Below are 26727 nucleotides of genomic sequence, written 5' to 3' on the forward strand. Positions count from 1 at the left end.
GTCACCCTTCTCATTCATCAGGACTCTGCTTAAACTCGCCCTGCTCACAGAGGCCAGTCCAGAGCATCATGTATAAAATAAGATAGTGCTCACCCCTTGCTCCTCCCCCTTTTTAATTTTACTCAGGGGATTTTATCATCACCTGCCTGTTTTCCTGCCATAAGTTCCCTCACAGCAAGAACTCTGGGTCTTAGTGCCTTGAATAGTATCTGACAGGTAGAAGGAGCTGAATAGTCATCTGTCGAATTAATGAGTATATGAATGAGTGAATGAGTGGGGCAGGTGGTAAAGATAAGTACACTTCACATAAACAAACACAGTCACAGGACTGCAATGATGACATAGCTTTCTGTCCTGGCATGCTGGGAAAGGTTTACCGTTATGTGCAGCTGGGAGAGTTAGCCAGCTGGATGCCCTGCTTGATGTGTTGCAAAAACAAGGCCATCCTTGGGTCATGGTGTTGATGAGAGGCATGCAAATCTGACCAGGACAAGTAGATATTTTGCAGATTAAACAATATTCATTGCCGCTGGCATCCCTTCTGTGTTTAGGAAAGGCTTTCCCTGCTCCCCTTGTGCATGAGTGGCCAAGCATCCGGCGGTAATGCACTAACTTCATTTCCTCTTCCCATTCATCTTTTTTATTTCCAACTTGAGGAGCTAACCCTGCGGCTCTCCCTCTGCAGTGATAACTTATAACCGAACTACTGATCTCTCACGTTAATGAAACCTCACTCTATTTCTCTTAAGAATGACATGGGCAGGGCTGTTAAACAGCCAGTGTGACCAGACTGGCTCTGTATTTGGGCTGGGAGCATTAGCCCCAGACCAGCACTGATTCTTGGCTTCTAAGGTTTCCTTGAGGCAGCAATGGAGATGCTAGCACACACAGGACATGTTGCAGGGGCTGACTTATCTCTCAGACCTGAACAAATGATTCACACCAGGCCTCAACTCTTGCTCTTAGCCCAGAGGTGAGGATGATGGGATACATGTATTCTTTGCAACCAAAATTAGAATGAAAGAAGACTGTCTTCCTCTATGCAGGGCGGATTTCTCTATGCCTTAGAGACAACTTTATATAGAAAGGAGAAGAAAGCATTCAAAAGGGAATGTTCAGTGCCTTCAAACAGGAATCAAGTTTGTTGAATAAAGAGTGTGTCTGAAAGATTTCACTCAACCAGAACCTTCAGGTGGCTGAGATGGCAGAGCCCAAGATCTTCTCTGCTGGTCCAGCCCAGAACCTACCTGGAACCAGCCTCTGCAAGAAACAAAACCCACTGTGGAGACAGAAACCCATTCACACACACATGTTTTCCCTGGGATTTCAACAACTAAAGAAACCCCATTGCAACACAGAGCAGTGCAGCTCAAACGTAATGGACCAGCTTATGGGAAAGAACAAGATGCATTCCTCAGACCCCATCTCATTCTCTAGAGGAGATGAACTTTGTAACCGGGATTCCAGGGGGAGGAACCACAGTGCATCAGCAAGCTAATGACTTTGACCTTGTAACACATGGAAGGGAATTCCCACATTCCTCTGCCTCTAGTTCTACAACCCTGAGCACAGTTATTTCACTTCTCTGAGCCTCACTTCCTTAAAGTACCATCCACCATAGATGAATTACCAATATCAAAAGACACAGTGATTATTGAAGCAGTTATCAGATGCCCAGCTCTGTGCACATAACATGCAATATCTCATTTCATCTCGACAACAGATCCAGGAAGTAGGTCCTCACATTTCTCTCTTTTTACAGGTGTGGAAACTAAGGCTCACAGATTAAGCAACTTGCCCCAAATTACACAGCTAGTGAGAGGTAACGCTAATATTGAAACACAGACTTGTGTGATGCTAAGATGGCACTTCATCCATGACTTCCAAGGTCCGCACTTCCCAAAGCAGTAGCCACCAGCCATGTGAGTATTTAAATGTAACTAAACTTAAATTTAAAAAGTCCATTTCCTAGTTGCATTAGCCATAGTCCCAGTGCTCACTAGCCACTGTATCGGACCTCCCATCTTGGATAGTGCAGATGCAGAACACCATTGTGGAAGTTCTACTGGACCACACTGGGCTGGTCCTTCTCTGAAATATAGAGGTTGACTTGTAGGAGGCACTAATGCATGTGAGGCTTAACGATGTCCGGATTGGGGTGGTTCCTCAGCCTGAACCCAGTAGGGCAGTTCACAGGGGTTGATCCAGGTTGTGGAGAAGTTGAAGATCACACAATTTGGGGATCTACTTTAAGCAGAAGAATAAAAGTCACAGTACAACAGTGGGAAAAGGGCTTCAGAAGGTTCACTACTGATAAAGTGCCTGAATGGCCAGCTCTGGTAGCTTCCTAGTCACTTGTTTCTAGGATCAGACATGCATGAGGGTCATCAGGCTGTGGTCATTAACACATCACCAGAGTGTGGGGTCCCGGTCGGCTTTCTGCTGGTATGGCGGACACTGCTCTTCTGCCATCTCTCAGGGCCACCCTTGTGTACTGAACACCTCCCTGGGCTAGAATGTCCTCGAATCCTTGTAGTCATGGACAAGTTTCCATGTGGCCATCGAGAATGTGCGGGGCTCCCCCCGGTTTTCCCCATCCCTCTGCCCTGCTCTTTTTTTTTTTAAAATATATTTTTTTATTGATTTTTTACAGAGAGGAAGGTAGAGAGATAGAGAGTTAGAAACATCGATGAGAGAGAAACATCGATCAGCTGCCTCCTGCACACTCCCCACTGGGGATGTGCCCGCAACCCATGTACATGCCCTTGACCGGAATCGAACCTGGGACCCTTCAGTCCGCAAGCCGACGCTCTATCCACTGAGCCAAACCGGTTTCAGCCCTCTGCCCTGCTCTTACATCTGGGTTTTCATATCCTGTCACTCTCCCCTCCATCACTATGTTTTATTTTTCAATGCTTTTTAAAAGGTGGAGATAAAATTCACATAGCATAATTAACCATTTTTTTTTGCAACCACCACCCCTATCTAGTTCCAAAATGTTTCCATCATCCTGAAAGGAAACCATGTACCCAGCATGGTTTCTGAAAATACGGCGTGACTTTTGTCTATTTAAGCCAGATATGAAATTACCTACTCTGGACATTTCATATGAATGGATTCAGAGAATATGTAACCTTTTGTGTCTAGCTCTTTGCACTCAGCATATTGTTTTGGGGGAGTCATCCACTTTGTAGCATGGATCAGTATGTTATTCCTTTTTATGGCTGGGTAGTATCCCATGGCACGAATAGAACATGTTTGTCTGTTCACCAGGTCATGGGCTCCCTCACTACTAGATGGGCTGAAACAACCAGAAGTGGGAGGAGTCTGTGTTAGGGGAGACTTCAGTGCCAAACTGTCTCCACAACCATCTTTCTCAGAAGGCTGACCAGGCACCTCTCAGGAAGGCGGCTGGCACCCAGCAGGCATCTTCATGCTACTTCTTTCTGCTCTTGTTAAATTTTCTCACACCCATTTTCTAAAGTGTGATTTCTATAATGGTTACTAGTTCTTTAAAGGAGGACATTGATTAAAAGGTTTGGTTTTTAAAAGTGTGGACTATGCCCTAGCTGGTTTGGCTCAATGGGTAGAGCGTTGGCCTGCGGACTGAAGGGTCCCAGGTTCAATTCTGGCCAAGGGCACATGCCTGGGCTGCGGGCTCCATCCCCAGTAGGGGGCGTGCAGGAGGAAGCTGATCAATGATTCTCTCTCATCATTGATGTTTCTATCTCTCTCTCCCTCTCCCTTCCTCTCTAAGATCAATAAAATATATATTTTTTAAAAGTGTGGACTATGTTGGCTTAAACAGGTTTAAAAATACCTGTTGTGTCCAATGTGCACTGTGAATTTTAAAGAAGCAATTACAGTTTTCGAGGTTTCCCAAATATTCATTGGTTCCCCAGTGCTCCCAGCATTTTGTGTAAGTGTGTGTTGAGGGGCATCTCTCAGTCCTTATGTTTCCCAGAAAGAGTTTGAAAAAGCTATTCTACATTAATATTTATGTTGTTTCTAGGTCCATGTAATTGTGGGGGGAGGAGTCCATACAGAGTAGAGATTGGTGCTTCTACAGGTTTTAAAATAGGTATATTTAGAATCACAAGTTAAATATCTTAAATGCATTTAAATGTCAATTATTTCTGAATTAATCCTTAAGCTATATAAAATGTCATGAGTTTGAGTTGCATTTGAATGATAACAACTCATAACACACTATCCATTTTGAAAATACTTGAATCCGGCAGCTCTTCAAAGCAAGCAAATTTGAGGATCTCAAAGTCAGAGAGTTATAAGAAAAGTGTCTTTGAGAAGTGCACATTCCAGCATATTTTCTCTCTCTCTCTCTCTCTCTCTCTCAAGCTCAGAGAATACTCTGATCAGAAATAAGGATTCTCAAAGCAATGCCCTTGCTGCCGCCAATACAGAAATAAACAGAGAGAGACAGTGCGAGATAGATATAGATATAGATATATATAGATATAGATATATATATATGCTGCTTAAGTGTGCCGTATAGTTGGAAATTGTGTTCTGAATTATATCTACATAATTTTCAATAAAAGTAAATTTGTAGTAAATTATCTAGATCATAAGGTACCAAAGACAAATGGCCTTTGCTGGAATTAGTTTCCCTCGGGAGTAAGGAAATGGAATTTGTCTTCTGCCAAAAAAAAAAATTAAAAAAACAAAACACCACACAATAAAAAATGAGCATGGTGAGCCCTGCTAGAATCATATTACTGGTGTTTCTCGTAATTAAGGGGAGACCTCTGGCTACACGGAGCCATGACAGGCCAAGACCTGCTGACAGGAAGTCTGGTGGGGAAGCCAGGACCTGGTTGAGGGGAGGTTCCCATGCTTGAGCAACAGCGCTCCCAGCACCCCCTCAGGGAGGGTCACTATGCTCATTTACACCAGGGTTTCTTGGCAGTGGCACTATTAGCATTTGGGGCTAGATGGTTCTTTGTGGTGTGGGCTGTCCTGTGAATTGCCGGCTGTTTAGGAGCACCCCTGGCCTCGCCCGCCCCTAGATGCTGGTAGCACCATCCCCCAGTTGTGACAAACAGAAACGCCTGACATAGCCGCTCATCTCCTGGGGCCAACTCACCCCTCATTGAGAGCCGCTGGTTTACAGTGAGCAAAGCGAGCATTTACATGACCATTTACATGACATGTGACAGAGCCGGGGCGTGAGGCTCCGGAGGGGGAGGCGGTGTTTGTCAGTTGGCTCTCTCATCTACCAGCCATGGAACCAGCTTTATTTCTACACATAAACATGCACACAACAATCTCTGCCCTCAAGGTTCTTAATCACTCATATTAAAGCCCTCGTGCCTGGAGCAGGTGCTGGCATGCTCATGGGCACTTACATTTGGAGACATTGCCCAGGAAATTCAGTTGAACTGAGCCTGACACAGTCAGTGTGTAGTCGTGTGTGGCTGCTGCTGTTTGTGTACTAGGTGTACCGGTTAATAATGGTGGATTTTATAATCAAAGAAAACACGTTAATTTCAAGAGAAACATCAAAAGTGCTTTATTCAAAGTAATGTCCATCGCTAGCTACACATTTCCACCATCTTTCAGGAAATTTGTGGATACCATCCCAATAGAACTTTCCTTGTTTTGAGGCAAACCATTCAGAGACCCAATTTTCCACTTCTTCGTATGTTTTGAAGTGCTGCTCAGATAGTGTGTGTGCCATCGTTCTGAACAAGTGGTAATCTGAAGGAGCAAGATCTGGTGAATATGGCGGGTGGGTTAATACTTCCCAGGCAAGATTTCTTAATGTGTCTTTAACTGGTTTTGAAGTGTGTGATGGTGGGTCATCATGAAGCAAAATTACTTTGCTGTGTCTTCTGGCACATTCTGGTTGTTTCACGATCAAAGCTTGGTTCAGATTGATTATTTGTTGTCAGTAGCTTTTAGTATTAACGGTTTCACATGGTTTTAGAAGCTCATAATACACCACACCTTCTTGATCCCACCAAACGCAGAACATTGTCTTCTTTCCGAAGCCATTTGGCCTTGCAATCCATGTTGATGGTTGACCTGGATCAACCCATGATTTTGTGCGTCTGGGGTTCTCGAAATAAATCCACCTTTAATCACCAGTCACAATTCGATGCAAAAAAGACTTCCTTTCATGCTGCTGAAGCAACATTTTACTGATGACTTTTTGGTTTTCCATTTGTCTTTCATTCAGTTGATGTGGCACCCATTTTCCTTCCTTCAAAATCTTTCCCATTGCTTGTAAATGATTGGAAATTGTTTGCTGAACAATGTTTAGTCTTTCTGCAAGTTGTTTTTGAGTTTGACACGCATCTTCATCCAATAATGCTTGTAATTGTTGGTCTTCAAACTTTTTCCGTTGACCTGGACGTTCTTTGTCTTCCACATCGAAATCATTACTTTGAAAGCGCTTAAACTAGCGTTCACAAGTATCTTAAGATGGAACATGTTCACCATAAGCTTCCTGAAGTATACAATAACTTTTTCTTCAAAATAAAGTAATGAATTAAAACTTCCTGCAAATGCTCTTCTTTTTGGCATGAAATTCGACATTTTTAAGAGTAAATATATCTATGATGTTAACACCTTCAGAAAATTTGACATATGAAGTTTTGAAGCTTGTTGTCAGTACAACAAAATAGCATAGATATCAAATCGCATATATATCAATATATGTGTAAATCCATCTTTGAAAATAATCCTTATTATTAACTGGTACACTTAGTAAGTTGCACTGGGGCAGGAACCCGGAATTGGAGCTGTCTGGGTCCCGTGCCCAGATGCTTTCCTCTAAAGCAGTGGTTCTCAACCTTGGCTGCTCATTAGCATCACCTGGGAATCTTTTTAAAATCCTGATTTCTGGGCCTCATCCTCCGGAAATTCTGTTTCTTTGTTATGGGGTGGGGCCCAACCATTCTCTGATTCTTACTTGGTCTAAAGAAAATGATGATGACACTTCAGTGAAAGGAGGAAAGTGAAAGAGGCCTGGACGTCTGTGCTCTGGTAGGAAAACACATGAGAGAGACGACATACTGCCTCCAGCCCTTGAGAGAGCCACTGAGGGTCTGCTGAGAGATACTTCTCTCTCTCTAGCTATCACCCTATTTGCAGCCAACAGAAGAGGGGAGCACCTGGTCCAACCTGCTGGCTACACCATCACCCCAGGTTCTAGGGGTGACTGCATCTGGGGCCAAAGATTAAGACCACCTGTAACTTACCTGCTGTGTGACCTTGCAGAACTACTCTGTGCCCACATCCTCTTCTATAGAAGGTGGTGTGGTGATAGGTAGAATAATGGCTCCCAAAGATGTCTACATCCTAATGCCTAGAACCTGTGAATACTTTAGGTCCCAAGCAAAAAGAAATCAATGTTGCAGATAGAATTAAGGTTCTAATCAGCAGACTTTAACATAATGGGATTATCCTGGGTTATCCAGGGGGGTCCCACGTAATCATAGACTCCTTAAAAGTGGGGTGGGGGGTGGGGGGAGAACCAGCACGATGTCAGTATCTGTGTCCTCATTACTTCTGGCTTTGAAGACAGAAAGAGACCCCCCAGGGCATGTGGGTGGCTCTAAATCAGGGGTCCTCAAACTTTTTAAACAGGGGGCCAGTTCACTGTCCCTCAGACCATTGGAGGGCCGGACTATAGTTGAAAAAAAACTATGAGCAAATTCCTATGCACACTGCACATATCTTATTTTGAATTAAAAAAAACAAAATGGAAACAAATACAATATTTGTGTTTGCATGTGGCCCGCGGGCCGTAGTTTGAGGACCCCTGGCTTAGAATAAAGGGGTGCGGGGCAGGAATGAGAAGACAAGGAAAAAACTATATGTGTTTACCGATGGCCTTAGGCGACCTCTATGAAAGGGTTGTTCGACCCTCAAAGGGGTCTCGACCCACAGGTTGAGAACCGCTGCTCTAGATGCTGGAAAAGGCCTCCAGAAGGAATCAGCCCTGCCAGTTGATGCTTGGATTTTAGCCCAGTGAGGCCCACACTTGACCTCCAGAACTGTGAAGTAACAAATTTGTGTTGTTTTAAGCCACAGTTTGTGATAATTTGCTATGGCAGAAATAGGAAACTATAATAGAGGCACCTAACTCATTGAGTCAATGTAAGAACCAGTGAGATACTGTTTATAAGGGCTGGGCAAAGCCCACAAAGCATCACCGTTATGTTTTGTGACTGTATTACTCAGCGTCAGAGTCAGGTGTGGCCCCAGGCAGCTCAGGCCTGCAGTCAGCTTGCTGAGCATTGCTCTGAAGGGGGAAATGCCAGGGAAAGGAAAGGACAATAAATTTCACTTTGTACGCTACACCTGCAAAGTCGTTCGCCCTTTGCAAAACCTTTCTGAACCTCTGTTCCATTTAAGCAGCGTGCAGATGAACTCGGGAATGTGCTCACTGCCAGCCTCCTCGACAATGCCCTGGGGAGCCTGTTCCTGAATGCAGTGAGCTCACCTCTGGGCCCGACCGCATAGCCCTCATATAAGGGAGACACACATTTAGCCTCTCCTCTGAAATCTCCAGAAAAGGGAAATTTATATGCTTCCTTTTGGGACTAGGATCTCAAAAACTCTCAAAATCAGTTTATCAATTCCCGAGGGATGTGAGGGCCTATCTAGTCCAGAGGTCTGTACACTTTTTCTGTCAAGTGGCAGAGAGTAAATACTTCTGCCTTTGAGGGCCATCCCCTCTTGCAGCTCTCCAACTCTGCTGGTGTAGTGTGCAGAGTTCATGATGAGGCCCTGCATTAAAAACTCAAAAGGAATAGAAAATGTATTCATAATTAATTGTGAAATGCCAGTCACCCAGCTTCCTGAGCTTTTGTGAGTAGCTGGCTAAGACCTCCACCACAGACCTACCACCTTTACCTGTGCTCCCCCCACAAGAGTGAATGGCCAACAGAATGTGCCCCCCCAAGCCAGGAGGTCGTGACCAGGTTCCAAAGAGCACAGAGCTCTCCTCCTGCCTTCCTGTCAAACATGGTCAACCTGGTCCCATTCACGCCGTTGGAGAAGATGAGCCCTCACTTAATGAGATGCATTCTCTCGGTGGGCTCCCACTCTGCCCGCCGTCAGGGTGCCTGGTCTGACACATGGAACAAGGTTCAGTTTGGCCCCGTTGCAGGCAGGGAATGAGCATCCATAAGCAAGAAGGCACAATTAAGTCCTTTTTACAGTCCCTCTCCAGCAAAGTACCAGAAAAGATGGCCTTTGCTTAAAAGAGCCCATTATGCAAACTTCTGAACTTTGAGAAGAAAAATAATAATATGGAGATGATCTTTTGGCACCAAATGCCTTACTGTGAGTAAAAGATAAGCCTTCCTTCATAATAAACTTCTTAAAACAGATGCCAATCCAATGCATCAACAGCTAACAGCTCTGGCCAACTGTGTTTAATAAATAATTTCGAGATGGCCCTCTGATAAACCCTTAAAGAGCTAAAAGCTTGGAATTTTAACAGAAAATGTTCATTTGGCCCGTAGACTGAGCCCCCCCTACCTGCCCACCCCCGACAAGGGTTCAGAATGAAAGGTTTCCGGTTACTCTGTCCAGGAGGCACTTTAAGACTGAGCTTGGGGATGGACGGCAGGCCTTTATCTTTTCTCTCTTTCCCGCAGTGCCTGGCAGGTAGTGGGGGCTCAAAAAATGAATGCATTTTTGAATTAATTTCTATGCCACGGCAATTTGAATGTTATTGTCGATGTGCTCAAACAAATCTTATCTTCCTGAAATGCAAATTGAATGTCATTCCCTTGCTGAAAACCCTCCAAGGCTTCCTTGGAATAAAGTCCAAACTCCTTACCTTACCCTACAAGGCCTGGCAGTGCCTGGCCCCCTAATTTTTCATCTCCCCCCAAAGAACAGTTTATATCTTCACTGTGAGTTTGGATTCACCTAGCATGGCTTCCTTGGCGAGAATGGCATTTATCTGATACGTGCCACTCTGGCTTTCAAGACCCAGGGACAGGACTCCCTACCTTGACCTCAGTTGTCTGCTGGCAACCAGGACAGGCTGTGCAAAACCCAAGTCTGGTCACATCACTCTTCAGCCTAAAATTCTGTAACGTCACCAGAGGGGTATCATGTCTGCGCTCACTGCTTACTTAGCACACGCGTCCCGTTTCCTCGCTGGTGGAATTCACTTCCTGTGCAGGAGCCCCACTCAGCCACTTCTCTGTGATGTCTCAGGCTCAGTCTGTTCCTCCTCCCCAGAAGCCTCCAGCCCCAGCCACCTCCCTGTCACCTGGCGAACTCCTCCTCATTCCTGAGCGCTTGCTTTGATGCCTCATCCTCCGGAAGGCTGCTTCTGGCCCTGCCCTGTCCCTTGGGGGTGTAGCTGTCTTCTCACAAATCCTTGTCCCCAGCCAGATCACGAACTTTACAAGGACAGGGACAGTATCTCTTGCTGTGGTGCCCCAGAAACAAACACAGACCTTTTGTCTATTTAAGCCAGACAAGGGTTTGAGTAAAGAAGTCACGCCGTATTTTCAGATCCTTGAAGAGGCCAGGCCTGTGCTGGTGCCTGCAGCATGGCACCTGGGTCTGTCCTGTGCTCACTGGAGGACCCTGAGTAACACTTCTGGCCTTGACCCACTAGATGCCAGTAGCACTACTCCCCCCAGTGTGACAACCAAAAATGTCTCCAGACATTGCCAGATGTCCCCTGGAAGGCACATCACCCCACTGACAAGCCCTGACGTCAGAGGTCCCTGAGAGGGAAGGACAGCATTCCTATCTTCAGACTTCCCATCAGGCCCACTTCCAAATGCCATCCCTCAGCAAGGCCTGCCTGGACCATGCAGCCATCCCCCCTGCCCCCCCATCACTCTGTATCGTTAATCAGCTGTATTTTTATTTCTAGCACTTATAACCGCCTGACACATTATACTCATAATGTCTGTTACTGACAGAGTTCCACGAAGCAGTAAGTTGGTGATTCTTCACTGTTGAATCCCCTGTGCCCTGAAATGTAGCTGGCACGAGTTAGGCACCCCCTCAGCATCTGCTGGGTCAATCAATCTGGTGGTGGACTAGATCCCACCTGATAGGGTTGCTGACCCTGAAGTGTATGCCTCCTTTGGCGGCCCCAAGTTGCCTCTCTGTAAGTGTGGTCCCATTTCCCTCAGTTCCCTCAGCTGGTAAAGTGTGTGCTCCTCCATGCTTTTCTATTTATCCTGGAATTTTGCGCACAGATTCTCCCAGTTTCAAATCTATAGAGATGAAGCGATCTCCTCTGATTAAACAGGAAGCAGTGGGCTGGCCAGACGAGATGGGTGACCCATCCTCAGCAGCTCCCCAGCCTCAGTGAGGACTTTGGTCCATTTGTTTTTATATCCCACCACAGGGACTCGGGGCTCTGACCTGCTCAAGCGGAGTTCAGTCCCCATTAGGACATTATTCCTCAGGTATCTGGTGGGAGGGCCAAAGCTGGCCTCATAGGGCCCCCTGGTCCAGGTCAGCTTCTCCACCCACTTGTCTAGGCCATTCAGAGAGCTTCACCATGGTGACCCACCCTAGTCACCAAACCTTCTCTTGCCAAAGTGCTGCAGGCGTCTCTGGATGGGGAGAAGGCTCGCTTTCCAACTGCATCATCCTTTAGCACTGGCCTCACCGCCCTAGTGCTTGAACCTAGAATCTTCTCCGGTCTTTGGTGATTGGTTCAATGAGCTTCTGGTCCTCTCATCCAACTTTACACATTATCTCATATTTTTCCATCATTTTCTGACTTCAAACCCCAGAGTGCTAACTTCCACAAGAGGAGGAGTTCAGCCTCTTTCTATCTTTGCTTTTGCTCCCCTCTCCTGGTCTATGCCCCAAACAAACTCCTCCTTCCCTCCCCTGTTCATTTCTTACCAAGTGAAAAAAATCTTTATGCCGATTGATGAATACAAATAGATGAGGAGTGAGTGCTGGGGGATAGGATTTGTGCCTGCAGATCTGGTCCCAGAGGGTTTGGCCATAATACCCATTATTATGATAGCAAAAAACATCAGCAATGTATTTTCAGTAATCTGTAAATTCAGAGGGTTAGATAAATGCATCTAAAGGCTCTTGCAGTTCTGATGTATTGTGATGCTTCGGCACCTTGGAGAAAAAATTCCACCAAGTCATTTGAAAAAACAGCCACGCTGAAGCAGATTTATTTGGTTGTGGTAAGGACACTAAAGCAAAAATAAAGGCAAAACTGACCATCACACGTTTATTCACTCCATGAACTTGTGGCAGGTCCAGCCTGTGGGCAGGTGCCTTGGATGCAAGGCCCAGCGCCAGGAGGACAAAGTCAAGGGAGGGACACAGGTTCTTCCACCTGCCAACATTCAAGTTAAACCTCTCGTAAGCTAATGATGTTTAGACAAATATGTCACCATCAACCTGAGTGAGGAAGCAGCTTTGCCTAGTGGACCAAATAAATAATCAGCCAGGAGCACCTCGGCGATAACACAAGCATGCAGCTGCCTCAGCGATGTCGCTGAACTTCATGCCTCAGTTTCACCGGCTGCACCTGGCAGATAAGGCCCGGCTGCTAAATGCAGTGCTGGGAAATGTGGGGAGCCCAGGTGGAAAGAGTATGATGGAGATGCTCGGGGGCACTGGGGTGGGGAGAGGCTGCGGCCAAACCCCGAATTGTTGTTTTCTGAAGTGAGTCAGAAGACAGTTCGTTCATTTGTTTATCAAATTCTGTTTTTCCACATTTCAATTTTTAAGAGTTTGTGTCAAAAGAGACATTGGAAAGTAGTTAACTTCAGACATTCGCTTAGATTCAAGCAGTTGACTGAGGGGAAATAAGAACTTTGATTTTCTATTAAGTGTTAGAAACTCCTATGTGTATTAGGTTGATGTCCTCATTCCCAGCGGTGAATAAATTGCACATATGGGTTCTATTAACTCATGGTTCTCAACTTGGCTTCACAGCAGAAACACCTGGAGAGTTTCATAAACATGCTGATGCCTGGTCCTACTCCAAGACACTCTAATTTAAGGTATGGAGAGCAAGTTGGCCGTCAGAGGCTTTAAAATTCCCCAGATGATTTTGTCATGCAGCAAAGTTTGAGAACCATAAATAACTTACTTATCATCTAGCTAGAGGCCCAGTGCACGAAATTCGTGCATGGGTAGAGTCCCTAGGCCTAGCCAGTGATTAGGGCCGACCAGGTTCCTCCTCCTTCCCTTGCCACCTGCGCACCACCACCACATGGTCCCTCCCGCCCCTGCCTCCTCCCCTCAGCACCCTGCCACAGCCACTGGTCATCCAGCATGTTTCACACCGCCCCCTGGTAGTCAGCACACGTCATATTGCATATTAGCCTTTTATATATAGAGAGAAGGCAGAATATAATCTAATAAGGCGGAAGAGTGGTTCTCCTGTCCCCAGGCCAGCCTCCTCCTATGAGGGGCCCTGTCCCCTGTACCAGCTCAGATCTTCTGAAGGTGCTTTTATCTCCAGCCTAAAAGCTTGGTTTCTGAGAAGTCAGCAAACACTCCGTCACTGGCATTCAACAGTCATCCAAAGTCTAGACAGGAAGGAGCAAAGCAGCCAGGGACAAAGGTGCCCGGCTCTCGGGAGCCATTAATGGAACAAAAACAAAGGCAGTTTTGAAGAAACGGATTGGACACAGAGGGCTTTCAAATGATGTACAGAACATCTGGAGAAGTAGTATCTTTGGTTTAAAGGTGCTATTTGGGTTGTAATGGAATTGGTTCAAAGGCTACTCTCACTGAGGCAAATTAATGAATCAAGCAGGCCACAGTGATGTTAACACTTAAGAGCCTGTTTTAGACTCGGGGTTCTCAAATGTCGGGGAGCGCTGGAATTACCTGGGAGGCTTGTGAACACCCAGAATGGGGGCCCGAGTTTCTTATCCAGCAGGTCTGAGGTGGGGGCCCGAGAATGGGCATTTCTAACAAGTCCCTAGATTCTGATGCTGGTGTGGGGGTTTAGATGAGTTCCTTCTATGAAGTGGCACCTGGTGCTACTAACATCTAACCGTGTAACTGCTGGCTGATGCCCAGCAGCTGCTTTCACCTCCATTTCACCTGCAGGAGCTCCTGTCTGAGGCGAGGGCTCCTGATTCCAGCACACTCAGTGGCTGCACTGGGCACTACCCTGCCGCACCCACTTACTAACCACAGCAGTGCAGGAGGTGACATGGCCATCTCACCCTCATTCTGAGGATGATAACACGGAGACTGAGAATTGAGGAACTCGCCAAAGGTGACACAGTGTTAGGGCAAACCATGAAACAACCGATATTCACCCTTTTTTCATTTATAAAAAATGGCAATTTCATAGGTTTCTCTGATGGGAGAGTCGAGATTCTAACCTCAGTAGGTCGGATTCCAAAGCCCGAGCTTTACCCCAAGTTCTGTGTCTCCTCCGAGTCAGGGATCTTTCCTGGGCCATCTGTGTTATTACCTGATGGGACCATGATATTACTGGAAATTAAGATCCTAGGTGTGAACCCACCCTCTCCTAAGCATGGACTGGCTACCTGCCCTCAGGCAGCCATGCCTATCACTGAGAGCCTCTCAAAATGAAATTGTTCTGATGACATGGTGATGCAGGTGATAAAAACACCCACCCCAAGCCCCTTATGGGCTCAGTGAGAATTCATCACATGGATTCCCTGCCAACATCTTACATCTTGGAGATGGAAATGGGAGACATTAGGTAGTGGCTCACTTGAGGATTGGAGGTTCTGTAAAGCAAGGTGTCAGAGTCACCCAACCCTCTGCACAGCCCAGGCAAGGTTGCCACCACCCATTTCCGACTGCCATAGGGGCAGAGTTCAATGGAAGGGGGCAGCAGTGAGGGCCTCTAGAACAGTGATTCTCAGCTGGGCCATTTTGCCCTGTGGAACAACTGGCAATATCTAGAGATGTTTTTATTGCCACGACGGAAATGGGGATGCTATTTGCATCTAGAGGCCAGCTGCGCTTCTAAACACCATGCACCACACAGGCCAGACCCCCTACCACAGAATTACCCAGCCCAAAGTGTCGATAATGCTGAGGCTAGGGACCCTGCACCAGAATAGTATCACGTATGGCTGGGTATTTCCTGTAGCACCATCGTTTCTGGTTGTGTTACCCGTGAGCCAGGTTTTGGGGTCCCTCTGCCAATTCTATAAGCTATCTGCACCCTTTCATAACTCCTTTTCTTTGTACATTAGCTGAGAGGATTTTGTTGACTACCACCAAGAATCCCAACTAAGAAAGATGGCCACGGGGGAGACCGGGCTAGAGGATGGAGAGGATGCAGGTTATCCTTACTGCAAGGGCTGGGGGAGCATCCCAAGCTCAGCTCCATCTAGGTGATGCCTGCATCGTCCATGTGCAACATGGAAATCACTGTATCTGAGTTAGTCACCTAAATGACTCTCTAATCGGGGTAAATCTACACCTCCCAATTGTCTTAAAATTCCTAACATCATGGTTCATGTATTTCTGTACGACAGCAGCATTTTTCACCTTGATTGTATTTTCCGCCTAGTTATTTTGGAGCCACATATGAGTTAGAATTAGGGCAGAGCCATATGAGTGAAAAAACACAACAACACAGGCACAATAATACCCTCTGTCTGCCAGGTGTAACACTCTTAACCACAAAGTCAAAACTTGTGCAAACAATGGCTCAAATGAGAGCAGACTGTATCTCAGAAAATGCGAATATTCAGAAGGAGGCAATGAAATCCTGCTCATGTGCTGAAGCCAAGAACACAGGTGGCTCCAGTTACCAGTTCTGTAATTGAGAATGATAACAGAATCAAGCTCATTTTATGAACATCAAATGAGATGATCATTAGGTATTCAGCATGGAGCCTTGGCACGTTGTAAATGTTCAATAAATGTTAACACCAACATTAGTAACAATAATATATCTTGGGAACCACTTTGGCCCTTAGCTAACGTAGTGGCAAAGACAAAACAATGAATAAACCATTTCACAGGCTTACGCATGTAGAACTCTGAAGAGTTCTTAGGCACTTACTAGGTGCTCAATAAATGTTAGTTTGCCCTCTCCTTTCAAGAGCTCCTTTCTCCTCCCACCCAAATCTGACATTCCCAGTTCTCTATACGTCTCTCGCCTTGGATAACAGCTCAAGGAAAAGGTCTCTTGCCCATGACTCCTGCCCACTCCCAGACCCTGCTTCCAGATTACCTCTTACCCCCTGCTGAGCCCAGCCAGACCTTCTGCCACCTGCCTAACCGACTGTCTCCCATTCCACTGCTGTCCTCCCATCTTGACAAATTTGCAGGCAGCAGATTATAGTCACAGTGTGAGGGAATCATTACCACCTGCTAATATTTTTATAGAATTTCATAAACTTGGTCATTCATGAATCCTTTACAGTACTTTATTCCAATGAAGAGTTCACAAATCACTCAAATGCTGGCAAAATGCATAATAATGAGTAATATTTCAGGAGGCTTTGCATTAATATGTCAGCTTCCAATACTGCAAGAGCTAAATTATTTTGCCAGGTGCCACTTCAGGTCAGCAGCTTGGAAAGCCCTTTGGGGAGCTGGGGTAGGGAGAGGGGGCAGGTGGCATTCGGTCATGGAAAAGAATGGTATTTGAAAAGAAATAGATCATTTAACCAGTGAAGCCCCCTTCCCAGCCTCAGTAAGTGGAGGTCCTGGGAAAGAGGCCTGGGAATTTGCAGAGTTTAGTTGAGGGTAAAATAAGTGTTTTTTAGTGATTGAAAATGCAGGGCTTGGGAGGTGGAGAGAAACGGACATGGATCCCAGACTCAATACACACCAGCTGGGAGACCTTGAAAAAGTTATTTAACAGTTATTTGCTTATCCATAAAATGGGGTTAGCATCTACTTCTTAAGTCTCTTGTGGGAAATGGATTAAATAAGAGAACGTATATGAAGTGTTTAGCACAGTATCAGCCATGCAGTGTTCAATGAACAGTGGCTTTAATGAGGATCCCCGAGGGGGCTAGGACAAATTTATCCCAGATCACTCCTCGCCCGCAGTTCCCTCGGCTGAGTTCAGAGGCTTTCTTGTTGGAGTTGGGGCCTGCTAACACAATTGCAGGGCCTTGCATGTGAGCAGCATTTTACTGTAAAATAAACATTGGAGCAATTACAATGGCAACCCAATTGGCCCACATGCTCTCTGCTTGTTAAACTTGTGAGAGGGGAAACTAAAATGTAGAAATTCAATTCAGTTCTTTGAAGAAGCATGTTTGCTACCAACCACAATGACCACCACGCACACGATGGATCTCACTGTACTAGTAAGATAGTAAATTATTTCTAAACAGGCACTTGGAAGGGACCAGAATGGCAACATTATAACGCTCAGAGTATATTAACAAGGGGGTAACCTGGTTCTCATTAAATCTAGAAATAGGAGAACCAAGCACAGAGCAATAGGGGACCTTCCCCAGCAAGGACCTGGAGAAAACAGAACAAAGACTGAATTAAAGAGTGAGAGGTGGGGGGTGTGGCATTGGAACTGGACTCTTGGGAGGCTAGTGAGGAGTACCAGCCGCACTGTACTCTCGTGAGACACTGCTCTCCCACCAAGCACCGGCGGCCTCCCCTGGGCAGGCGCGGCTCTGTGCCGCAGTAAACAAGCCACACAACGAGCGAGGCCTGGCTTCCTGGCATATTGCCTGCACACACTGATGAGGAATTTAAGTCAGTGCACTTGGAAACAACGCCTAGGCACTGAAATGAAAGCCGCAGGGCGGCAGGAAACCTGGGGTGTTTGGTTTCCCAGCATATTCCCCTACCACCTTGGAGGGAGCTCCTCACCCTATAGATACTCAATAAAATGCATGTAGACAGAATAAGTGGACCAATCAATACATTATGAAACTGTCAAAAACCCTTCACGATTACTCAAGGCAAGTCCATACTTGAGACAGGCAGACTGGGCTACCACTCAGAATCCTCGAAGTTTGCCTTTACCTTCCTTTGCCTGTCACAGACCGCATTAGCCTCTCACCCCTCTAGTAAGATTAGACAGTGCTTACTATGTTTCTGGCACTGTTCTCAATGCTTACCATTAAAATGTTATGAGATCAGTATTATTAATATTATTCCCATTTTACAGATGAGAAAGTTGAGGCAGACACCCTGCCCTTGTTCCCACAGCTAGTCCATAACAACCATGATCTGAATGCAGCCAGTGTGGCTGCATGCAAAATTGTATTTTTAACTGCTATGATATTATATGGCTTCACTTTAAGGAAGAATAGGAGAAGTTCCAAGCTTGAGATTAGGCTTCATTTTACCAGCTGATTAACAATTACTAGTTAATAAAAACTGATAATTTCATCTTTTACCATCCTTAGAGGTGCTAGTACTATCCCCACTTTATGGATGAGTCACAAGATCAGAGAGGGTAAGTGGATTGTCTAAGATCACACAGCTCAGTAAGCAGCTGTGCTGAGACTTGAACAACAATTTTCTGTCCCCAGGGCCCTGGTTATTAATCACTATTATCACCTAGATATTGTGCTTAGATAAAAATAAAATCACCTAAATTTTAAAAAAGTGCTGGGCTTTTATTCCATCCTCTCCCCATGCCTTTGTGAACATTAGAAAGAGGAGGCCTTCTGTAGACACGCCCGTACTGCAGTGCAGCTCTCAGTCAGCCACGGGCTAGGTCAGGCCTTTCTCATTCCTCAGCCATCCCCTTGTGCAGTGGAATCTCTGCACAGGCACACGTGACAGCCACACATTCAGCAATGCGAAGGACAGAGGGAAGGGCCCCGTCATGATTCAGAAATTCTCCTTACAGAAGTCTTTTACTGGCACCTTGGCAACATCCAAGCCAAGGACTTTCTCATCACTCCCTACCAATCCTTGAGTGTTGGCGTTGGCGTTCTTTTCCCTGCCCTGTGACTGCCCCATGGGGACTTCCTCACGTCTGTGGAGACCAAGGTCATGGCCCCCTAAGGAGATGTCCACACTGAGGCGGGTTCTGGCCTATGGTGCCCAGAAGCCTCTCTCTGAGTGTGGAAGGACTCCCAAAAGGGGGACTTGCATTTTTAAAACACTTGGATCCCACAACATCAGACAGTCATGGATGCATCCAAACTCTTGTTCAGCTCTTCCAACAGCTCCGGTGGTTTCACCCCCAAATGGCATCTTTCAGCCTCTCATTCACCAGTTCTCATCCTTGGCAATGAGCCTTTCCCACTTCCTCTGGTTCACACTCGGCCTAGTTCAGGCTGCAGAACACTCCCAACAAGATCTTCATTGTTTACCTTGTACCCCTTTAACCCACAGGGAGTTCTTGAGATCCAGTTTCATCTAGGAATTTATCTCTGATACTTAAAAGAGGGCCCACCCATGCTATGATGTTTGGTTCCTGTCAGGATAGAAGGAAAACCACAAGTCTGTAGTAGATGTCAACCTTCTCATGGTTGAAGGCTGGAAACTGACATTAAAAACTTGTGGAACTTAACTAAAGCATTAAAAAAAAACTAATAAGGAAAAAAACTATTAAGAGCAGCTATGACTTATTGCTATGAGCTTGGCTATACATTTACAAAATAATTTTATTTTATCTTCTACAGTCCTTAGAGGTGACAGTACTATCCTCTGTGGATGAGAATGAGAAGATCGGAAGGGGGAAGTGGGTTGCCTGAGATCACACAGCTCAGTCAATAGACTGAGAAACGTACAAAAGCTGGCTACCTCAGAGCTCTTAATCGTCATCCCTATGCTACAAAATTGTAACCTTTATTGTCTCCTTCGTTCATTGTGTCTGCCAATTAATGGATATTCCTGTGATAGGCATGGGGAGAGAAGAGGGCATCTCCCCTGCCTGCTGCTGGCTGGTCCTGCAACAGCTGGACACCAGAACTGCCAGGTCACCTCTGGTACGCTCAAGGCCAGTGAACTGGGAATCCTGAGGACACCAATATTTAGTTGCTATAACAACCAGATTTCCCTGAGGTGTACACTAGGACACACTGACCACCCTTTGGAGGTCTGTGACAGATGAACCCCTGCGGACACTGGCAGCATCTGCCCTTTGGCAAAGCCTTTGAAAGGGAGATCTGGGAGGTACCCTGCTCCTCCCTGGACCCGGGACCCTTGAGCACATAGCTGGGCATGAGGTCTGCTGGAGAATGGGGCTCCACAAACTCCCTTCACGCCACCATATTTGTCCAGCACTTTAATGCCTCCAACGCCTTCACACTAACTTCTCACTGAAACTCACAGCAATCCAGTTGAATAGGTAGCTACATGTTATTTGTACTTTATGGCTGGGACCTTGAGGACCAGCGCTTACACAATCTCCTCAAGGTCAACAGCTCATGGTGACAGAGCAGGCTAGATGCAGGATACCTGCTTCCCCAGTCAGAACACTGGGCTTCCCAATGCAATGCCTCGGCACCCCATGTCTGCAGAGAAGGGAGAATACAGATTTTCTGTCGATGGGAGATTGAGATGCTCTATCTGTTGTTTTGGACAAGAAAACCAGAGATGCCAAATATGGTGCTAGTAACTGGCCACCACCTCCTGAACCCCAACCCAGGAAATGTGCGTGATGGGCAATGGAGACCAAACGCAAATGTTGGCTGGGCCTCATTTCCACTGCGCCTGCTTTCTGCTCAGCGCTGTGTCCATGGAGGGCTGTTCCTGAAAAATGCCGGGAATTCTATCTCATTGCTCAGAGAATGAGCTTCCTACTCTCAGAGGCTTGGGTCCATAACAGGCTATGAGCACAGACTGTTCTGGGGTGTGGTGGAGAAGGGGTGGCATTGACCTCCAGCCTGTATGCGATGCACCCCAATATCTGGGTGCAACCACGTTGGTCTCTGTGTCCTGAATGGGTATCAACTTCTGAATGGGTATCCTTTCACCAATAGCTTTTTATTCTCTCTATAAAAGTAATTTAAGTACATTATAGAAAAAACAGAAAACTGAAAGGGAAAATCAGTCACACCCAAAGGCAGTCATCAGCACTTCAATTTTTCTTGTATCACGCGGCTTCGAAAATGCACACCTGCCATGGTCCGTACCGGTACAAATACTTGATCTGTAATGAGGGTGCCTTATGTGTTTGTGTGTCTGTATCCCTTCGATGTCTTGAATCTCTCCCATATAAGTAAAACTTCTTCAAAAATATTTAAAATGGTTATATACAAATTCCTTGCAAAATTGTGCCTAATTTAACTACCCTATTGTTAAATATTTAGCACTTGATTCCCTGCAGGGATCATGCCAGGCTATAACATCAGTGTATAAAGGCCTAACTAAATTTCTCCCGATTTCCTTAGGATGGATTCCTAGGAGCTAAATGATCAGGTCCAGGTTGTTATTGCACCTTTTACTGCTCGAGAAAGCCAAAGCTGCACTAAGAGTTTTGACCTCCTCTGAGGTCCCCCCATGAACCCTCTTCTTGCTTTCCAGTGCCCCAAATCTCACACAGGACTGGGGGCTCCATTGATGTAAGATAGGGGCTCCCACTGTTGCCCTGTTGGGGTGCAACACTACTCAGATGCCACAGAAACACACTTAAAGTCACACAGCCCTGGCCTGGTGAGGCCCAGGAATAATGAACTCAGTGGGAAGCAAACGATCATTGACAACCACTGCTCTTCATGCAGGATGGGCACTTGAGGGGTACTCACCTGATAAGTAGCAATCGCTTCTCTGTCCAAGGTCCGTGTCACGGAGACACTGCCCGTGTTCTCATTGATTCTGAAAATCCCTTTAGGCTCTTGATCCACTCCCTTTCCAGTGAGCCGGAACTTGGACCCTTCCGGTCTGTCACTATCGACTACCTGGTCAGGGAGACAGAGTGACATTTAAGACTCTGGCGCAGAGAGAGCACATTACAAACACACCTCAGCGACCCAGCCACTAATCACAGGTGCAACACAGAGGTGCCTGGTGAACAACGGAGTAAAGCAGCATCACCAAAAATAGCATCACTGCTTAACACTTCCCATCCTGACATGCAAATCTTTGTGGTGACACAGAGTGATGGATCTAGGAGGGAAATAACTCCAGCAAGTTCAAGGCTGGACATTTATATTATTTTTAACTCCCAAGAAACATTTCTTTTTTCATTCCTGCAAGCAAGACCAAATAGGTGATGGGAAAAACAACGACAAGAGATGACATTTGTTCGACAACACTGTCCTGGGCAGGCAAAGATCGAGGTGCTAGGTATTTACCTATGTCTTTACCTGCCCCATTGGTTCTACCAGATACTAGGCATAGTGCTGAGTAAGCATTTTACACACATTTTAAAAAACCTCACAACGATGCTGGGGTCAGGGACATTATTATTCGCACTTAATGGATGGAACCATGGAGACACAGAAATTAAGTAAGCTGGCCATGGTTATGGCTATCCTATCTAATAAAAGAGTATTATGCAAATTGACCATCACTCCAACACACAAGATTGCCAGCAGGGGAGGGCAGTTGTGGGAGATCAGGCCAGCATAAGCGGGCAGTTGGGAGGGACCAGGCCTGCAAGGGAGGGCAGTTTGGGGGGACCAGGCCTGCAGGGGAGGGCAGTTGGGGGGAACCAGGACTGCAGGGGAGGGCAGTTAGGGGCAACCAGGCCAGCAGGGGAGCAGTTTGGCATCGATCAGGCTGGCAGGGGAGTGGTTAGGGGGTGATCAGGCTGGCAGGCAGAAGCTGTTAGGGGCAATCAGGCAGGCAGGTGAGTGGTTGGGAGTCAGCAGTCCTAAACTGGCAGTCACACATCCCTCGAGGTGTTCCAGATTGGAGAGGGTGCAGGCTGGGCTGAGGGACACACCCTCCTACCCCATGCACGAATTTCATGCACTAGGCCTCTAGTTAGAGATAAAGGTGGGATTCAGAACCCGGTCTCCATGTCTCTAGAAACATTGCTATGAAACACTGTCATCTCTGAACTTATTTTAAGATAATTCCCTACAGGTTGTTAGCTTGGCTTTGACATTGAAGAATAAATTCAGAAGATAAAGATGGACGAAGGTATTTTCAGGCAGAGAGAACAGGACAGATAGAGCAGCAGGCAGGTGAGAGAGAGGCTAGAAAATCTCAGAAACGATGTCACTACATAGTGTGGTTTGAGTAGAGGTGAGGTTGAGAGGTAATTAGGAACCAAATTATATTTTGTTTTCTTTATGGCATTTGAAGGTGCCCAACTAAAGAGAAATTATTATTTGCAAAAATCAGTTCTAGAGTTTTCCCAAGTATTCATCTGTTTCATGTCACTTTGTCATCAATATCTGCAAGTATAACAATACTTTAAGTCAGGAGAACAATAGACATTTGGAACACACATATACAAGCTTGATACTGATCCAGGTGCAATCAATTTACAAATGAACGGGCACCTACTGGAACTTAATCAACTGTGCCTGGAGGGTTTGGGTGAAATCTGCCTGAAATGTGCCTTATATGGAATTAGCCTCCCTCCCACCAGGCCAGTTCGGTGGCCACCAAGCCTGCAATTCCACTGGGTGGCACGAGGTGGCAGTGGTGCCTAAGGCAGTGTGACCCGCATGGCAAAGTTCCTTTGCCATGATAGTTGAGTAAGAGCATGACCCAGTTCTATCTATATGGCAATGGAGTGTTTTCCTGATTTAAAGTATTCTTTATTAAAATACACTGGGAGGTTTGATCTAACACCAATGACCTCTGTTTGCATTTTAAGATAACAGAAAATATCCGTACCAAGATTAAAAGTAAAGTATGATGGAAATAATTCTGATGAAAAGAATTATATTAGTCATTGCTTGGCTTGATTTAATCCAGCTGACATTCTCCCCCCAACCCACTCCCTGCTGCTTAGACGCTCCATGGGGTCAACAGTCACAGCATATTGGGCTCACCACTGGATCTCAGGGCCTGGCTCAGTGCCTGGACTATAGCAGGAACCAAGGCCAACATCTGTTTAATGAAGAACACCACTGTTCAGACAAACATATGTCCCAGTCCTAGCTCAGCCAATGAGCCACCGTGTGCCCTTGGACATCGTACTTTGTCTTCTGATTTCCTCATCTTATTCCCCGGGTTGATGGGGATTTAATGAGATAGTGTGTGCAAAGTACAGACCTAAGCACGTGGAAGGGGCTCTATAAATAGTAGCCAATGACTGCAATACTGATAGCAACAATCATAAAATGATGCCACTGTTAGTAATGGGTAAGATCACACCTCTAGGCATAAAAAGCATCTGAGCCAAGGGTGGGCAAACTTTTTGACTCGAGGGCCACAATGGGTTCTTAAACTGGACCGGAGGGCCGGAACAAAAGCATGGATGGAGTGTTCGTGTGAACTAATATAAATTCAAAGTAAACATCATTACATAAAAGGGTATGGTCTTCTTTTTTTTTTAGTTTTATTCATTTCAAACGGGCCGGATCCGGCCCGAGGGCAGTAGTTTGCCCACGGCTGATCTTAGCCATAATCTTTTATGAAAATCTCTAAGGGCACAAATTTCCTCTTCACAAACCTCTCTGACTTGAAAAAAAGAAGGAGCAGCTGAGCAAACACACTCTTCTTTGTCACTCCATGTTTACTGTCGCTCCCCTCCCCGTCTTACCACTCAGCCCAAATGTGGTTAAAACCTTTGCCTCTTGCTCTCCTAAGCACACCCGGGAGGCCGGTCCTCTCCAAAAGGCCGCATGGCCCAGGTCAACCTAATGGGAGGTAAACAGGGGACACCTGCAAGCTCTGGAGCTGCCCTGCTTCCCAAGAACGGGCTCCTGGCCCCAGTATCCACTAGGCATGGCCCATGGTGAGCTCCTGCCAGGGGCAGCCTGCTGACTCTGTTCTCCTTTCCTGACCCTCCCCTGCTCTGCAAAGGTTGGAGGACAGCATCCCACACCTTTTAATAGAAATAAGGTGGTAGATGGTCCTGAACGCTCTCTTGGGGCAAATATTGCCGCCCTCCCATTTCTCCACCTGCCACTCAGCACAGAGCTGAATTCTCCACTCAGAAATTCTCTGGGGCAGCTTTTCTCCTGCTGTCAGGTCCAGGTTATTTCCTTGTTCACAGAGGGCTTGGCCCACTTGACCTTCCAGAAGTAGGGTCTTGCAGAGAGGATTTTGTTTAATAAGTACTGGCTGCTTGATTTAAATGATGTATTCCCCGGGAAAGGAGCAAGTCCCCACTGTAAGCACCTCTGCTAGGCACTATGCATCTTCTCTCTCAATAATTTTGTTTTTAAAGGCTTGGATTTTAACACATCTGTTGAAGCACCTGTTCCTCAGAGCTGTGTCCACAGCCACACCAGGTACAGTGCCCAGACTGACTGGGCCATAAGTGTCCCCCAGCACAGGGAAGTGAGGGCCCCATTCTCCCTAGAACAATGCCTCAGATGTGCTTCCCTAGACCAGCATGGGCATCAACTGGGAACCTGAGAGAAATGCAGATTCTCAGGCTCTGCCCAGACCTAAATCAAAACCCCAGGGGCAGGGCCTGGCAATCTAGGTTGAACCAGCCTTCTGGGCGATTCTGAGGCACACCTGAGTCTGAGGATCACAGATTTAGACAGATTTTATCACTATCCACACTCATAACTGCTGCTGATTTCCACTGCTACCATTTGGATCCTTCTGCTGAAAAATGGCTACGTCTGTTTGCTATCTTCTTCCCAGACCTATTTTAAACATCTAACACTAGTAGCAATTCTTTTAAAAACCTGTTTTCTAGAACACCAGCAAAGCGGAGCTGGTACTTCCCCACGTCTAACATCTCTACGTGTCAAAGGCATCCCAGGAATTGAAGGAACCTTGGAGAAGAAAGCATGGGAGAGGGCGTCACTCCTCAGGGAGAAGATTCTGGAATCACCCACCACCTCTCCGGCTTCCTGGTTCCTATGTGGGGCTTGAGAGGGACCCCAGTCCACTTCAGCTCACTTAGCTGGGGAGATAGGAGGTGTGCAGTGGCCACAAACCCAAAGAGGTGCTTAGCCACACATGGACGCTATGCCATGCAAGTCAAGTGGGTTCCCAGACAATCCTTATTACAGGATGATAAACCCCTGAGAACTGTCCAGGTGCTACTCACAGGTATGCCTCAGGGCTGTGGTCCTTCTGTTATTGCTGAATGTGACAAAATGTAAGAGATCCAGTGCACTCTTGGCATAGCTGCTGTTATCACCCATTATACCACCTAGCAAGGCTCCACAATTAGCTGGGCTTTCCTATTATTCTTTGTAATTCAACATTTCTTTTCACAGTGGGATTTTTTTTTCCTTTATCCTCTGAGTTGGAATGGAAAATATAGCTAATAATGAGAAAAAGCTTGGACCATGGGCACGTAAATAGCACACAGGAGTCTTGCTGCATACCTGGGTAAAGTGACTCCCAGATGCCCTTGGGGGGGGAGCAGCAGACCAGCTGTGTCCATGGCATGGCCCAAATGGGACGAGAGACCTGTGCACTCAGCGAGGAGTGCGAAGTACTGAGGCCTGGATCAGTAGCTGTGTGATTTGAGTTTCAAAGGACATTCTCGCTGCATACTTCTTACGTGCCGTATTATGGACGAAGCCAAGGCCCCTTTGAGTCTCCTCATTAAGTCCTGTTCTCACCTCTATTCCCAGCTGCAAGTAACCACTGACACCAGATTATAGATGTTGTTAAGGTATTCTATATACATGTGTACTCATAGAATATATAGCAATTTAAATATTTTCACATAAATAGGATCATTCTGTATAAATTATTCTATAACTAGAGGCCCAGTGCATGAGATTCATGCACTGGGTGGGGGGTGGCCCT

At 46.2% G+C, this 26727-nt stretch overlaps 1 protein-coding gene across 3 annotated transcripts in view; it reads right to left on the reverse strand.

Moving 5' to 3' along the window:
- Positions 1-26727, reverse strand: part of CDH13 (cadherin 13) — a 1006079-nt gene that overhangs the window by 462074 nt on the left and 517278 nt on the right. For all 3 annotated transcript variants that reach the window (XM_006762254.2, XM_015562993.1, XM_015562994.1), the window contains exon 5: positions 21627-21779. In XM_006762254.2, the coding sequence (XP_006762317.1) occupies positions 21627-21779 (153 nt within the window). The remainder of the gene's footprint in view (positions 1-21626; positions 21780-26727) is intronic.

Source organism: Myotis davidii, unplaced genomic scaffold (genome assembly GCF_000327345.1).
Source record: "Myotis davidii unplaced genomic scaffold, ASM32734v1 scaffold77, whole genome shotgun sequence".
In the NCBI taxonomy this organism is placed as follows: Eukaryota; Metazoa; Chordata; class Mammalia; order Chiroptera; family Vespertilionidae; genus Myotis; species Myotis davidii.